Source organism: Oncorhynchus masou, chromosome 1 (genome assembly GCF_036934945.1).
Source record: "Oncorhynchus masou masou isolate Uvic2021 chromosome 1, UVic_Omas_1.1, whole genome shotgun sequence".
NCBI lineage: Eukaryota > Metazoa > Chordata > Actinopteri > Salmoniformes > Salmonidae > Oncorhynchus > Oncorhynchus masou.
Window position 1 is genome coordinate 17414520 of NC_088212.1, and position 17936 is coordinate 17432455.

The window sequence follows — 17936 nt, forward strand, 5'->3', positions numbered from 1 at the left end:
ATTCTGTATAGGCCAACCTCAGATGAACTACCAACCCTGTCCCAGCCTTCCCTCCCAGTTGGTGAGTGATGTCACATGCCACAATGAGCTCCATATCGAATGGCCACCAGGGCTAAAGACAGCAGAGGTGAAACCAGAGACAGGCGACGCTTTCAACTCCCCGTACCATTATGCATGAAAAAGGCTCTAGAATTCACTAATACGTGACTGATTTACCACTGAAAGACTCCCAGGGCTTTAAATACCATGGTGACATTTACAGTCATACCGAAATGCTAAAAAATGAACCTCGTTCAGAGGCAAAGGACCAAAGGCAGGTAGAGACTGGATGATTAATTGTCATAACAAGCCCACAGGAAATTATAATGCACTGGGACAGAAATACAAACATCAAGGCCTAACTAGGCCTGCTGGCTGCTGGCTGCTGGCTGCTGGCTACACGACAAACTCAACAAGACACCACTAGAAGGTCATGTGAGTTTAGTCTGGAACAGGTCCTAAGTGGTGTCTTCCTCAGGTGGCAGGAAGTTGAAGGAACTTAGAAGAAGTTGAAGGAACATACAGGAAGTTGAAGAAACTTATAGGAAGTTGAAGTTTTGGTGCCAGAGTTTTTAGGGTAAGATACAGTGCCTTGCGAAAGTATTCAGCCCCCTTGAACTTTGCGACCTTTTGCCACATTTCAGGCTTCAAACATAAAGATATAAAACTGTATTTTTTGTGAAGAATCAACAACAACTGGGACACAATCATGAAGTGGAACGACATGTATTGGATATTTCAAACTTTTTTAACAAATCAAAAACTGAAAAATTGGGCGTGCAAAATTATTCAGCCCCCTTAAGTTAATACTTTGTAGCGCCACCTTTTGCTGCGATTACAGCTGTAAGTTGCTTGGGGTATGTCTCTATCAGTTTTGCACATCGAGAGACTGAAATTCTTTCCCATTCCTCCTTGCAAAACAGCTCGAGCTCAGTGAGGTTGGATGGAGAGCATTTGTGAACAGCAGTTTTCAGTTCTTTCCACAGATTCTCGATTGGATTCAGGTCTGGACTTTGACTTGGCCATTCTAACACCTGGATATGTCTATTTTTGAACCATTCCATTGTAGATTTTGCTTTATGTTTTGGATCATTGTCTTGTTGGAAAATCTCCGTCCCAGTCTCAGTTCAAGGGGGGCGAATACTTTCGCAAGGCACTGTACATACACTCAATTAGTATTTGGTAGCATTGCCTTTAAATTGTTTAACTTGGGTCAAACGTTTCAGGTAGCCTTCCACAAGCTTCCCACAATAAGTTGGGTGAATTTTGGCCCAGTCCTCCTGACAGAGCTGGTGTAACTGAGTCAGGTTTGTGGGCCTACTTGCTCGCACACGCTTTTTCAGTTCTGCCCACAAATTTTCTATAGGATTGAGGTCAAGGCTTCGTGATGGTCACTCCAATACCTCGACTTTGTTGCCATTTTGCCACAACTTTGGAAGTATGCTTGGTGTCATTGTCCATTTGGAAGAACCATTTACAATCAATCTTTAACTTCCTGATTGATGTCTTGAGATGTTGCTTCAATATTGCCACATAATTTCCTACCTCATGATGCCATCTATTTTGTGAAGTGCACCAGTCCCTCCTGCTGCAAAGCACCCCCACAACATGATGCTGCCACCCCTGTGCTTCACGGTTGGGATGGTGTTCTTCGGCTTGCAAGCCTCCCCCTTTTTCCTCCAAACATAAAGATGGTCATTGTGACCAAACAGTTCTATTTTTGTTTTATTAGACCAGAGGACATTTCCCCAAAAAGTACGATCTTTGTCCCCATGTGCAGTTGCAAACCATAGTCTGGCTTTTTTTATGCGGTTTTGGAGCAGTGGCTTCTTCCTTGCTGAGCGGCCTTTGAGGTTATGTCGATATAGGATTCATTTTACTGTGGATATAGATACTTTTGTACCTGTTTCCTCCAGCATCTTCACAAGGTCCTTTGCTTTTGTTTTGGGATTGATTTGCACTTTTTGCAACAAAGTAAGCTCGTCTCTAGAAGACAGAATGCGTCTCCTTCCTGAGTGGTATTACGTCTGTGTGGTCCCATGGTGTTTATACTTGAGTGCCATTGTTTGTACAGTACAGATAAACGTGGAACCTCCAGGCGTTTGAAAATTGCTCCCAAGGATGAACCAGAATTTTGGAGGTCTACATTTTCTTTCTGAGGTCTTGGCTGATTTCTTTTGATTTTCCCATGATGTCAAGCAAAGAGGCACTGAGTTTGACGGTAGGCCTTGAAATACATCCACAGGTAAACCTCCAATTGACTCAAATTATGTCAATTAGCCTATCAGTAACTTCTAAAGCCATGACATACTTTTCTGGAATTTTCCAAGCTGTTTAAAGGCACAGTCAACTTAGTGTATGTAAACTTCTGACCCACTGGAATTGGGATACAGGGAATTATAAGTGAAATAATCTGTCTGTAAACAATTGTTGGAAAAATGACTTGTGTCATGCACAAAGTAGATGCCCTAACGGACTTGTCAAAACTATAGTTTGTTAATAAGACATATGTGGTGGTTGAAAAACAAGTTTTAATGACTCCAACCTAAGTGTATGTAAACTTCCTACTTCAACTGTATGTATACTAAGGCATTGGTGTACATTCTATAGCATATAGGGGAAAAGCAGGCATTGCCTTTGGACACTTCAGTAAATTAAACCGAATAAAAACATCTGTCTTGTCCAGGACCAGAGTCTACACAGACCAGTGCGCTATAGCCAATCAGAGCTATATTAGAACTTTATACAAACAAGCCATTTGCCATACGGGCTTGCCATCATTCAGTTTGAACTGGACTGTGTGTTTACAGGCAGTTTCAACAGCGCGACTTTAGATCATTAGAATGAATTTGCCAAAAGCCGCAAAATACACCTGAATGGATGTCTGCAAATATGTAAACACCACCTGAGTCCTCTTTCATTTTGGACCTTTATGATCCTATTGATCAAACAACTTTGAAAAGGTAGGCTTTCTCTCCCTCAGTTTTGCACATCTACAACAGCAACTACATCAACAACTAATGCTAGCCAGAGCAAGATTAACTAAAAATCTAACAAAGGAATATTAGTTAAAACTTCTCAAACTTTTTCAGCTAGTTGGCCGTCAAAATTACACTGATAAACAATGTGGAATTATAGCGTCCTTGTCCTTCTGTAGCTTCTCAACCGAGCACCCAAGCTAACTGACCAAAGTTGGCTAGCTTGCTAGCTAGCTACTTCCAGACACAAATGTGACCATTTTACTCGCTGTAGCAGAACTTGTTAGGCTGTTCACTTTTTTTACCTATGTTTACTGACACCAGTCATATTCAGCAGGTGTTGCACATTCATAAATTCATCAGTTGTTCTGCGCTCTGGCACACTCAGACGAGAGTGCTCTGAAATCGGAGTAGATAGCCAGAGTGAATATGTCAATGAAAGAGACATGCTAACTGTATAACAGTCATTCAAGTTCTTGCTAGCTAACCAAATGACACCTGCTGATAATTATGCGGATTTTACTCCGCTGCTCTCGGCTGGTCTCGGGAAGAAATTACGAGGCCTCAGCGTCAGAGACCAATTCAAGTATACTTTGAATGGAATGTCCATTGGAGGCCTAACTTTATCTCCGATCTATCCCATTGGTCTCCATACCACCACTTTCAATGTGGTTTAACCTCTCTCTAAAACCCTCTCTTTTCGCTGCTGGGTGGGCGCTGTTAGCTACATAACGTGGTAATCACAGAACATTATTGTAGCACCTTTGCCACTATCAGGGTGGGAGGTTTGCTGGGTAAAACAGTGTAAATCCTTAAGTGTCAAACAAACTGTGGATGAGTGTTTTTTTACTGCAGAAATCTCAGGGGCCCCAGAGTATGAAATCTATAGTTGCACCTAATTGTGCATGTTCCTAGAATGAGAGTATAGGAAGACCAGAGGCCTCACTGTTTGGTGTTTTGCGTGAGAGCATGTCATCTGGTCAGAGGCTGAACGTTCAGCCTCCTCACATAGTGTACTGTATAGACACTCCCTCCTTCCCACCCTCCCTCCCTCCCTCTCTTTCCCCTCAAGACGGACAGCGTCAACCCAGAGGACAAACATGTTTATCATGAGGAGCTCCAAAGGACTGAACTAACGTACTATTGGCCACAGTCAAGAAAGGAGAAAAGAGAGGAGGGAAAAAGAGGAGAAGAAAAAAAGTCAGCGAGCGGCTTAGGGTGAAGGGGGTGGGAGGGAGGGGGCACAGGAAGCACATTTCTATGCATTTCCTCTCATAACAGGAAGAGTCTGGTGGCTTCCCCTTCACAATGGGCCTCGCTTCTGCTTCCCACCTCCTGGGGGAGGAGGAGGAGGAGGAGGAGGAGAGAGACAGGGACCGAGAGCGGTCATTTAACCAAGCAAATATACACACAATATGTTAAGACTCATGCAAAATCATCACACACATCATACAGATGCCATATCTTAATAAGAGCCAGGTTCACACAGCAGAAAATTAATCCATCAGCAGTAGGAAATGTGAACTGTTATGTGGATTATAATTAATGGTGATTTTTTTTGTAGGCGTTGGTACATTATTTGTTAGGGCAAATCAATTGTGAAATGTTAAATTGGAAATTAAAAACTTTAAAAGCCTTTTTAAAGCTTGAATACACTACAACACTGCTTTCACATAGGATTCACTGTAAACAATTCCTGCAACAGGATGATCAAATTAAGACATGGCATATTTACACACTCAACATAAGTGCATGCACACATGCATACAAGTCAACACTCAATACCAGTGTCCTTCACACACAAACACTTGTCCTATTGTCAGAAGGCTCCCCACACTAAAGGAATAAGGCCTCTTCTAAGTCCAAGACTTGGGCCTGAACTCTCCCCAGAGCCAAACAGGCTGCTGGAGATGAATGATGACAACAGGAGCTTTGTTTGAGCTCACATCTCTAATATATGCTTACTCCACTCCCCACCACCACCCAGCACCCACCCACTCTTAATAGACTTTCAGAGTACATAAAAAACTAACTCCTGTACAAGAGATTATATTGAAATTAAAGTTAATCAATTAAAATCTATCAACTAGTAATGTCTGAGAAATAATCCTGCATTACAATATGAAAAATGGTTAATGCAGTGATTTCATTGGATTTTCTTTTCCCGGAGGTAGTGATTTCTGAGAAAAGCACTCCTGCCCGAGTATGGTCGTGCTCTGTATGTTCCTGTTTAGACTGTAAAACCACAAGTGGAAAGTGATATATCCAGTCCCTGCTGCAGAAATGTGTGTGTTAACTTTGCAAGAGCCGAGTCAGTGGCAAGATTGAACAAAATAACTTTTTCTTTTCATTCATTTGTGAGGATGAAAATGTCTTGTTGCACAGAGCTCCAGTTGAAAGATAAAGAAGGAAAAAGCGACACCAAAAAGTATATTTTTTACTGCCACTTTCATAGGAATCGAAAATGCACGAAAAGAGGACAAAGAGGAGAGTAGCAATACAAGAGAAGAAGAAAAGAGGACAAAGAGGAGAGTAGCAATACAAGAGAAGAAGAAAAGAGGACAAAGAGGAGAGTAGCAGAACAAGATAAGAAGAAAAGAGGACAAAGAGGAGAGTAGCAATACAAGAGAAGAAGAAAAGAGGACAAAGAGGAGAGTAGCAATACAAGAGAAGAAGAAAAGAGGACACAGAGGAGAGTAGCAATACAAGAGAAGAAGAAAAGAGGACAAAGAGGAGAGTAGCAATACAAGAGAAGAAGAAAAGAGGACAAAGAGGAGAGTAGCAATACAAGAGAAGAAGAAAAGAGGACAAAGAGGAGAGTAGCAATACAAGAGAAGAAGAAAAGAGGACACAGAGAGTAGCAATACAAGAGAAGAAGAAAAGAGGACACAGAGGAGAGTAGCAGTACAAGAGAAGAAGAAAAGAGGACACAGAGGAGAGTAGCAATACAAGAGAAGAAGAAAAGAGGACAAAGAGGAGAGTAGCAATACAAGAGAAGAAGAAAAGAGGACACAGAGGAGAGTAGCAATACAAGAGAAGAAGAAAAGAGGACAAAGAGGAGAGTAGCAATACAAGAGAAGAAGAAAAGAGGACACAGAGGAGAGTAGCAATACAAGAGAAGAAGAAAAGAGGACACAGAGGAGAGTAGCAATACAAGAGAAGAAGAAAAGAGGACAAAGAGGAGAGTAGCAATACAAGAGAAGAAGAAAAGAGGACACAGAGGAGAGTAGCAATACAAGAGAAGAAGAAAAGAGGACAAAGAGGAGAGTAGCAATACAAGAGAAGAAGAAAAGAGGACAAAGAGGAGAGTAGTAGTACAAGAGAAGAAGAAAAGAGGACACAGAGGAGAGTAGTAATACAAGAGAAGAAGAAAAGAGGACACAGAGGAGAGTAGTAATACAAGAGAAGAAGAAAAGAGGACACAGAGGAGAGTAGCAATACAAGAGAAGAAGAAAAGAGGACAAAGAGGAGAGTAGCAATACAAGAGAAGAAGAAAAGAGGACACAGAGGAGAGTAGCAATACAAGAGAAGAAGAAAAGAGTACAAAGAGGAGAGTAGCAGAACAAGATAAGAAGAAAAGAGGACAAAGAGGAGAGTAGCAGAACAAGATAAGAAGAAAAGAGGACAAAGAGGAGAGTAGCAATACAAGAGAAGAAGAAATGAGGACACAGGAGAGTAGCAATACAAGAGAAGAAGAAAAGAGTACAAAGAGGAGATTAGCAGAACAAGATAAGAAGAAAAGAGGACACAGAGGAGAGTAGCAGTACAAGAGAAGAAGAAAAGAGGACACAGAGGAGAGTAGTAATACAAGAGAAGAAGAAAAGAGGACACAGAGGAGAGTAGTAATACAAGAGAAGAAGAAAAGTGGACACAGAGGAGAGTAGTAATACAAGAGAAGAAGAAAAGAGGACACAGAGGAGAGTAGCAATACAAGAGAAGAAGAAAAGAGGACACAGAGGAGAGTAGCAATACAAGAGAAGAAGAAAAGAGGACACAGAGGAGAGTAGCAATACAAGAGAAGAAGAAAAGAGGACACAGAGGAGAGTAGCAGTACAAGAGAAGAAGAAAATAGGCGGTTAAAGAAGATGAGAAGACAAAAGAGGGCATAAAGTGGAGGAAAGGTGAGGTGTTTTTGCAAGCGATCTCTAGGTGAGGTCTCTCAGGGTTGAGCAGACTGACACAGAGGAGCTTGGCTCACAGAGGTAACGATCAAGGACAAGAGAAAAGGTGGGAAACGGGGGAAGAGAGGAGAAGTGTAGGGGTGAAGAGATACCCTGAGGGCCTCATTATTTTCCTGCCGTTAATTTCCCTCACAAGCTTTCTCACCCCACCGCTGTTGATTGGAGACATGCCGGAATTGTTGTAAGTGAAAGAACCATGTTTCTTCATTCTACGGTGGTGTGGATGGTTTCCTTGATAAGAAAGAAATAAGCTCACGTGCTGAAGATAAACATATCTTGTTGTGTTTTTGAGTCCTGACTGGGGAGAGAAATGGGGAGGGAGCACATTTCTACTTCCTGTGACTGATGACTTCATCCATGTTTAACCTCTGAGCCCTCCACAGGGGCTCTTCCCCTTTACAACCCACCACCCCCACTGTCTCACACACACACACACACACACACACACACACACACACACACACACACACACACACACACACACACACACACACACACACACACACACACACACACACACACACACACACACACACACACACACACACACACACACACACGGCTGAACTGGCTGGACAGACGTGTCAATCTGCATTACCCTCAATTAGCCCCAATTAGCTGGACTCCATGATGGCCGACCCTGGATGTTAACGACAAGACGAGAGATAGAAGTGTTTACCTCAGTCTAATTAAATATATATGTGTGTTAAATAGAAATGTATGTGTGTGTCTAAGTATGTGTCTGAGTGTATAATATGTTTGAGCATGTATGCCTGCAATAGATATCTGTGTGTGTGTGTGTGTGTGTGTATGTCTGTGTAAGTGTGTGTGTGTTCGTGTGAGTGTGTGTCTGCTCTCTGTCTACGGCCTGTGCATTTATGGCACAGGGGGCCCTTTCATGTGCCCGGGGCTGGGAGAGGGTCTGAGTGGTGGGGGGCCGGGAGCCAGGACTCACACACTGCTGCCCTCTGTCCGGAGCTCTGGGCAGACAGTCAATGCCAGGGAGGCCTGACCATGGTGCCCCTGCTCTGGGGAAGTGTTTCAGGGTCTGGGGGTGGCAGGCCAAAGTGGCCGCACAGAGAGACGGAGGCCACGTGCCCACGATGATGGCACCGCGGCGGGCAGCGGAGCCCGTGGGTGGCAGGGTGGCTGCAGAGAGCTTTAACAGAACATTGCCACTCAACAGAGGACAGGGAGAACAGGGAAGTGGACATCAATAGGGATGATGAGTTAAAGGCTTTTGTAATATCTACATAGGGCTGACATAGCAAACATATGAAGTATAACATAAGAGGTCAAACGTCGACAGCCACACGCCTGATTGCCAATCTACTAATTCAAGTGTAATTTGATCTATTCCTTCATGTGTATGGATTGATTGTATATCAGACAACTGTAAGTAGATTTTAAGTTTTGAGTTTGGTTCAGGGCAGGATGGGAGCTTGTGAAGCATGCAAAGAATGTGGAGGCTAAAGGTAACCCCTCTGATGTTTATTTGGCTGTAGTATGAGGATGTTTCCTCAAAGGAGAAGTGAAAATATGCAAAGCTCAGGCTGCCATTTAGACAAAATAAAAACTTCTTTGTTTCTGTGTGCCAAAGGTCTCCTTCTTCCTTGTGATGGTCTCCTTTGTGTACACCAGTGGAGGCTGTTGAGGGGAGGACGGCTCATAATAATGGCTGGAATGGAGCAAATGGAATGGAATCAAACACATGGAAACCATGTGTGGTATTTGATAATATAATGGTATTTGATACCATTCCTCCTAATCCGTTCCAGCCGTTACCACGAGCCCATTCTCCCCAATTAAGGTGCCACCAACCTCCTTCGTGCACCTCTTTACCTCCATTGCCATGTACAACAAAAAGCAAAAAGCAAAAGAGTTCATTCAAAAGACGTTTAAAAAGTGTATTTAAGAATCTTGTATCAGTATGTATTCAAAACAACATGTAAAAAGGCAAGGAATATTGCTGGTGTAAAATTGATTACAAGAGATCTCAGGTATAAACTGTTAAAATCCTCCCCCCCTCCCTCCCTCCCTCCCTCCCTCCCTCCCTCCCTCCCTCCCTCCCTCCCTCCCTCCCTCCCTCCCTCCCTCCCTCCCTCCCTCCCTCCCTCCCTCCCTCCCTCCCTCCCTCCTCTCGTGCCTTCCTTCCCTCTCTCCCCCTCCTCCCCTCTCTCTCCCACCCTCCCTCCTTCCCTCTCTCTCTGTAAACAAACCCCGGATATTTGTGGTATTGATTCCCCTCAGGTGTCCTTCCTTTCTCCCTCTCTTCCCTCCTCATCCTCGGGAGCCGGAGTGCCTGGTGCGACCGGTGAGCCTGGTCTGCGGTGTGACGGGTAGAGAGGGAGAGGAGGCTGAGATAAAAGTGCACAGGAGGTGTGGGTGCTGGTGCAATGCGGTAGCCTTCCCCTCTGAAACTCCCGGACCTCTCCCACACTCCCTCCCCTACTTTTGACTTCAATACCCTGACCCCAAAACCCTGATGTCTGGGAACAACTGTAGAGCTCCCAGAGACAGCTCCACTCCCCTCCTCCTCTTTCATTTATTTCTTCTGTCTACTTTTCACCAAGGAGTTTTCAGACCACCCGGCTGCAGCAGTCACTTCAGTGGAGTCCAATCGATTTCTAGCACCTTTTTATGTCAAGTCATAACAGCAGGGTGAAGAGAGCCAGTGTTTATGTGTTTATGTTGAGATGTCATACTGTCAGAGGCTAGAAGGGACAGTGAGGTACTCTGCTAAATGTTAGCCAATACAGAATAAAGACATGACAAGTAGAAGGATTTAAGAGAGTCTGAACCACTCTAGTGTGATAGATGTAATAACCATTGAATGTTATGAGAGTATGCTGGGATAATGGTTCACAGATTGGTGGGGACTGAGGAGGAAGGGAGTGTGTGTGACCTGTGATTGGAGGGGGGCTTATTAGTAGGGTATGGATCCAATTGGACTGACAGGGAGCTGACAGAGTGGCGGTGGTCACTGGTGCCACAGGAAGTAATGGATTGTGGGCCTGCAGGGCAGAGAGAGAGACAGGTCTGTCTCCATCCGTTTCCTGGGCTGTGTGGCTGATGTTTTGTTGTAATTTATCATTGAAGACAGGGCCACAAATTAAGCAAGCTGGTTGAATGTGATATTTATGGTAAATCCTTTGCCTATACAAGGGATCATCAAATAAATGTGCCTCTTCTTTTGAAATATAAACATTGATTCAAATAATTGAAAAATAATTTTATAGGGTTTTTCTACTTACTTATGTTGGCTACGTGTTTTCAATACATTTGACCATGAGCCTTGATTTAAAGGTACATTGAGAGGAAAGATACAGAAAGTGCAACCAGCCCTGAGACAGATGGAGCATGTCCGCCTCTCAGTGCCCTCTTAGCTCCACCCATCCCAGGGCGCTCTCTGCGGTGTGTGGTGCGTGCATGAAACCTCCATCTCTGTTTGGTTGTTTGTTTGTGTTTTCTCCCACCCTTCCCCTCCCTTCTCCACCCACCCTGCATAGTAATATTCCACTGCCATGAGCTAAAGTGGGTGGCATGGTGTGAGAGGGTGTGTTACGGTGTGATAGGGTGCCACCAGTGTATGTGACATTTAAGAAAACCAAGACGTACTACTACCTCCATGTAAACCTCCAGGGCAGCCAGAACAATCACCCTCCTATCCCACCTACACCCTCCTGCTACCACCATGACACCATCACATCCAGACTCCCTGAAGACTTAAGTCAGCACACCTACCATGGTCTCTCCCAGGCCCACAGTAAGGTATTTCCACCCCCCTCCATCATCCATCCTTCCTTCTTCATGGGGCTTACCTGTCTGTTGCGTTCATCCATAATCCGCGTGATCTGAATCTTTTTCCTCCCCATTGTCCCCGTCTTCTTCTTCTTCTCTCCTCTCCCTAAAGAACTTTATGCTTTCTTCTGCCTCTCCTCAAAACGCTCTCTCTTCTCTCTCTTCTCTCTCTTCTCTTGACTTGCTCCGATCAATTCAAAGATTCCAGCATCCGTACCTGCATAAGAGAAAGAAAAAGAGAGAGGGAGACAGAAGGATAGAGGATAAGCATTAAGTGACATGAAATATGGCACAAAGAAAACGAGGGGGTGGGTGGGTATGGGTGGGAGAAAAGTCACATCATCGTTGCCACAAGGGAGGGGGAAGAAATACAACTAATCTGTCAACATGTTGTGAAAGGAACGCTGTGTTTTTTACTGTCGATATCATGCAAATCAGGTTTGTCGCGTTACCGTGCCAACTATGAGCACAGACAGCGCTGTCAGGATCTCGTCTCATTCACAGAGCAGAGAGTTTGACAGTTTGGAAGTGCCACTAACTTAAATGCTCTAATCACCCACAGTGTAACGTTATCTACAGACTAAGAAATACACTTTCTTTCTCCTGAAAAACAGCAGTTTGTTTACAGAACGACGGCAAGGTAAGACTAATCTAGTCTACCTCCAACACAGTTCTAAAATGGCCGACATGGAGACTGGCTTGGATGCAGAAGTGAAACCTTGCCTTGCCTTGTTCAGAAACACTATGGATCTGACCTTTAAAATGACGGCAATAGAGCTGATTCCCGACAAATTTGGTCTTGAACTAGGAATTATACTTGGACTTATACTAGGACTTAAACCAGCTGGACACAATGTGTGTGCGTGTGCGTGTGCGTGTGCGTGTGTGTGTGTGGTTGAGTGCACATGTGTGTGTGGGCTGAGCTGGACAGATAGTGTGTGTGAGTGAAATAGCTGACTTCCAAAGAGTGTGTGCATGCGTGTGTGAGCTTGAGTAAGCCAGATCTCTGGTACTTCTCTCCAGAGTGCTAAAGTAGGCCAACCCAATCTATCTCAGGGAGGAGCAGAAGAACTGTTGTGTTTTATTTTGACAGTAGAGGTGATAACGTTCCTCGTTATGCAAATGAGCATCCCATTATTTAAGCTCAGTGCAATGCAGGGGAGCTGTCAGCGCCGTCGCATTAAAAACCATCTCGCCTGCTTTTTTCTCCCCTTCCCATTCTCTCTTTTCTCTCCTTTCTGAACCAGATTTCCGGCACCTGGCAGTGCGAGCCGCAGACATTGATGTGGAAGATGACACTGCTTCACCAAAAGACATGTCAATCTCTCTCTCTCACACACACACTCACACAGGCACGCACACACACACACACACACACACACACACACACACACACACACACACACACACACACACACACACACACACACACACACACACACACACACACACACACACACACACACACACACACACACACACACACACACACACACACACACATCTTTCCTTTCTTGTTTCATCTTCCTCTAACCTGAATCTATGTGTTTATTGAGTGACATGATGCAGGAGAAAGCACCCCAACCCCCATGGTGAACAACTACACACTGCTGTACATTTGACCCCTACGCTTCTTGAGCGGAAGGCATTGGTAATAGACGTGGCTGGTAGACACAGGTCTTGTCAGTTATACACCCATGTGAACTTGCTTTAGGAATACAAGTGAGAATTATTCTCAGTATTGGAGAGCACAGGTTCAAAACACCTGTACTCTTGCATGCCACTAGTTGGCTCTCTTATATCTTCAGTCTCTCCTGGGAGATGGAGCCAAGTGGAATCAAGCCAATTAGGTGTAGCTTGACGTCTCCGAATTGTCTCCAGGTTGACAGTAGCTCAGGTTTCATATATTGAGTCCGAGAACGGCGTGGCTATTTGACACTTTGTTTATAATCAAGCTTGTACAAGTCCAATGTGGTTACCTATCTAATTTAGGCTTTCCTCACTACTGGCTCACATCCTTCAGAGATGATGCCACTCAAATGATGTTGAGTATACTTGTTCATCGTGAGTCTCTCTGTCTCTCTCTCTCTCTCTCTATACATATACAGTGCCTTGTGAAAGTATTCGGCCCCCTTGAACTTTGCGACCTTTTGCCACAATTCAGGCTTCAAACATAAAGATATAAAACTGTATTTTTTTGTGAAGAATCAACAACAAGTGGGACACAATCATGAAGTGGAACGACATGTATTGGATATTTCAAACTTTTTTAACAAATCAAAAACTGAAAAATTGGGCGTGCAAAATTATTCAGCCCCTTTAAGTTAATACTTTGTAGCGCCACCTTTTGCTGCGATTACAGCTGTAAGTCGCTTGGGGTATGTCTCTATCAGTTTTGCACATCGAGAGACTGAAATATTTTCCCATTCCTCCTTGCAAAACAGCTCGAGCTCAGTGAGGTTGGATGGAGAGCATTTGTGAACAGCAGTTTTCAGTTCTTTCCACAGATTCTCGATTGGATTCAGGTCTGGACTTTGACTTGGCCATTCTAGCACCTGGATATGTTTATTTTTGAACCATTCCATTGTAGATTTTGCTTTATGTTTTGGATCATTGTCTTGTTGGAAGACAAATCTCCATCCCAGTCTCAGGTCTTTTGCAGACTCCATCAGGTTTTCTTCCAGAATGGTCCTGTATTTGGCTCCATCCATCTTCCCATCAATTTTAACCATCTTCCCTGTCCCTGCTGAAGAAAAGCAGGCCCAAACCATGATGCTGCCACCACCATGTTTGACAGTGGGTATGTTGTGTTCAGGGTGATGAGCTGTGTTGCTTTTACGCCAAACATAACGTTTTGCATTGTTGCCAAAAAGTTCAATTTTGGTTTCATCTGACCAGAGCACCTTCTTCCACATGTTTGGTGTGTCTCCCTGGTGGCTTGTGGCAAACTTTAAACAACACTTTTTATGGATATCTTTAAGAAATGGCTTTCTTCTTGCCACTCTTCCATAAAGGCCAGATTTGTGCAATATACGACTGATTGTTGTCCTATGGACAGAGTCTCCCACCTCAGCTGTAGATCTCTGCAGTTCATCCAGAGTGATCATGGGCCTCTTGGCTGCATCTCTGATCAGTCTTCTCCTTGTATGAGCTGAAAGTTTAGAGGGACAGCCAGGTCTTGGTAGATTTGCAGTGGTCTGATACTCCTTCCATTTCAATATTATCGCTTGCACAGTGCTCCTTGGGATGTTTAAAGCTTGGGAAATCTTTTTGTATCCAAATCCGGCTTTAAACTTCTTCACAACAGTATCTCGGACCTGCCTGGTGTGTTCCTTGTTCTTCATGATGCTCTCTGCGCTTTTAACGGACCTCTGAGACTACCACAGTGCAGATGCATTTATACGGAGACTTGATAACACACAGGTGGATTGTATTTATCATCATTAGTCATTTAGGTCAACATTGGATCATTCAGAGATCCTCACTGAACTTCTGGAGAGAGTTTGCTACACTGAAAGTAAAGGGGCTGAATAATTTTGCACGCCCAATTTTTCAGTTTTTGATTTGTTAAAAAAGTTTGAAATATCCAATAAATGTCGTTCCACTTCATGATTGTGTCCCACTTGTTGTTGATTCTTCACAAAAAATACAGTTTTATATCTTTATGTTTGAAGCCTGAAATGTGGAAAAAGGTCGCAAAGTTCAAGGGGGCCGAATACTTGTACATTCAGTATAAACTCAGCAAAGAAAAACAACCCTTTTTCAGGACACTGTCTTTCAAAGATAATTCGCAAAAATCCAAATAACTTCACAGATCTTCATTGTAAAGGGTTTAAACAGTGTTTTCCATGCTTGTTCAATGAACCATAAACAATTAATGAACATGCACCTGTGGAACGGTCATTAAGACACTATCAGCTTACAGAATTTAGGCGTGACACTAATAGCTTACAAAACTTGACAGTAAAGAGGCCTTTCTACTGACTTTGAAAAACACCAAAATAAAGATGCACGGAATCCCTGCTCATCTGCGTGAACGTGCCTTTGGCATGCTGCAAGGAGGCTTGAGGACTGCAGATGTGGCCAGGGAAATAAATTGCAATGTCCGTACTGTGAGATTCCTAAGGCAACACCTGCACAAGATCGGTACATCTGAACATCACACCTGACAGGTACAGGATGCCCGAGTTACACCAGGAACGCACAATCCCTCCATCAGTGCTCAGACTGTCCGCAATAGGCTAAGAGAGGCTGGACTGAGGGCTTGCAGGCCTGTTGTAAGGCAGGTCCTCACCATACATCACCGGCAACAACGTCACCTATGGGCACAAACCCACCGTCGCTGGACCAGACAGGACTTGCAAAAAGTGCTCTTCACTGACGAGTTGCGGTTTTGTCTCACCTGTACTTACACCAAGGCCTGTACTCTGGAACTTGATCTTTTTTGGAGGTGGAAAGTCCGTCATGGTCTGTGTAACAGCATCATCGGACTGAGCTTCTTGTCATTGCAGGCAATCTCAACACTGTGCGTTACAGGGAAGACAACCTCCTCCCTCATGTGGTACCCTTCCTGCAAGCTCATCCTGACATGACCCTCCAGCATGACAATACCACCAGCCATACTGCTCGTTCTGTGCATGATTTCCTGCAAGACCGGAATGTCAGTGCTCTGCCATGGCCAGAGTAGAGCCTGGATCTCAATCCCATTGAGCACGTCTGGGACCTGTTGGATCGGAGGGTGAGGGCTAGGGCCATTCCCCCCAGAAATGTCTAGGAACTTGCAGGTGTCTTGCTGGAAGAGTGGGGTAACATCTCACAGCAAGAACTGGCAAATCTGGTGCAGTCGATGAGGAGGAGATGCACTGCAGTACTTAATGCAGCTGGTGGCCACACCAGATACTAACTGTTACTTTTGATTTTGTCCCCCCCTTTGTGCAGGGACACATTATTCCATTTATGTTAGTCACATGCCTGTGGAAATTGTTCAGTTTATGTCTCAGTTGTTGAATATTGTTATGTTCATAAAAATATTTACACATGTTATGTTTGTTGAAAATAAATGCAGTTGACAGTGAGAGGACATTTCTATTTTTGCTGTTTATAAATATATATAATCTCCTGATTACGATGCGCATTGACCATTAGCATGTCAACAGCTCTTCTTCACCCTTGTGACAAAACCATACTCATGTGATGATTGTTTGCAGTTCCACTGCGAACGACACTGGAAACAAGACCACTGACTGTATAATCAACCATAGGGAACAACAGTATTAACGAGACTAACATCTAAAATGACACATTGGTTTATTATTTAATGATACTCTTGTTCATTTTCTATGGTTACACAGCATACGCCATTAAAAACAGTTACATGCTGTCAGAAAGATGAAAGAGTGCCTTCAGACAGACTTACACTCCAGCCTATCAGTGGTGCTCAACAGTCCACAGACACAACAAGGACAACAACATATCTATCCCCTGGGCAGGCCAGCATACCTCAGTCAGACCCTGACAGTGGAGGAGCACCACGCAGCTCTACTCCGTCTCCTGAAAGCTAACGCAATGCCTCTCTCCATTGGTGGCTTCAGCGCAGTTACTCCTCCCCCCGAGCCTCTCAATGTTAACACCCTCTGAAGCAACACCTTAGTCCTTATGTAACACTAAGACTAAGCCCATGTCCTGAACATTTAATCCCAGCTTTGGCTCCGGCAACCACTGCTGCCTAAAAAGAGGTGCTGCTTAGCCCGGCGCCGGTGATCCCCCTCCCTCCCCTCCCCTTCCCCTTCAACACCACTCCCTCCTTCTGCCTCCTCCCTCAAACACGAGAGCCTCCACCCAGCTCGTCAACTCTCCCTCCTCTGCCTACCCCACGCTCCCACTCCCACCCCATTTCCCACGCTCCTGCCTTCTCCAGGTCTGGTCAGTGAGGGTTGGCTGGTGACAGTAAGCACCCCCAAAATATTACCACATAACAGCACAATCCAATTTACCCAGGAGACATGCCGCGGCCCGTCTGGTGGGGAGAATGAAAGAGAGAGAGGGAGGGAGGAGAGAGGGGGAGAGACAGGGAGCGAGAGAGAGAGACAGAGAGAGACATAGAGAGACAGAGAGTGCAATCCAATATAATGAGACAGAGCTTTGTCTACAGGGCATTCAGAAAGTATTCAGACCCCTTCCCTTTTTCCACATTTTGTTACGTTAGAGCCTTATTATTAAATGATTAAATAAAAAATGTTGATCGTCAATCTACACACAATACCCCATAATGTACATAATAATTCAGATTATTTGCTATGAGACTTGAAATTGAGCTCTGGTGTATCCTGTTTCCATTAATCATCCTTGACATGTTTATTCGACTTGATTGGAGTCCACCTGTGATAAATTCAATTGATTGGACATGATTTGGAAAGGCACACACCTGTCTATATAAGGTCCCACAGTTGACGGTACATGTCAGACAAAAATCAGGCCATGAGGTCAAAGGAATTGTCTGTAGAGCTCCGAGACAGGATTGTATAGAGGCACAGATCTGGAGAATGGTAAAAAACAAACATTTCTGCATCATTGAATGTCCCCAAGGACACAGTGGCCTCCATCATTCTTAAATGGAAGAAGTTTGAAACCACCAAGACTCTTCCTAGGGCTGGCCACCAGGCCAAACTGAGTAATCGGCGGAGAAGGGCCTTGGTCAGGGAGGGGACCAAGAACCCAATGGTTCTCAAGGAGCTCCAGAGTTCCTCTGTGGAGATGGAAGAACCTTCCAGAAGGACAACCATCTCTGCAACACTCCATCGATCAAGCCTTTATGGTGGAGTGGCCAGACGGAAGCCACTCCTCAGTAAAAGGCACATGACAGCCTGCTTGGAGTTTGCCAAAAGGCACCTTAAGGACTCTCAGACCATGAGAAACAATATTCTCTGGTGTGTTGAAA

At 44.4% G+C, this 17936-nt stretch overlaps 1 protein-coding gene across 5 annotated transcripts in view; it reads right to left on the bottom strand.

Annotated features, from left to right (window-relative positions):
* LOC135522007 (myocyte-specific enhancer factor 2C-like) overlaps window positions 1–17936 on the bottom strand; it is a 125745-nt gene that overhangs the window by 57757 nt on the left and 50052 nt on the right. For all 5 annotated transcript variants that reach the window (XM_064947994.1, XM_064948250.1, XM_064948086.1 and 2 more), the window contains one exon: window positions 11020–11216. In XM_064947994.1, coding sequence (XP_064804066.1) covers window positions 11020–11073 — 54 coding nt within the window. In that variant the 5' untranslated portion in view covers window positions 11074–11216. The remainder of the gene's footprint in view (window positions 1–11019; window positions 11217–17936) is intronic.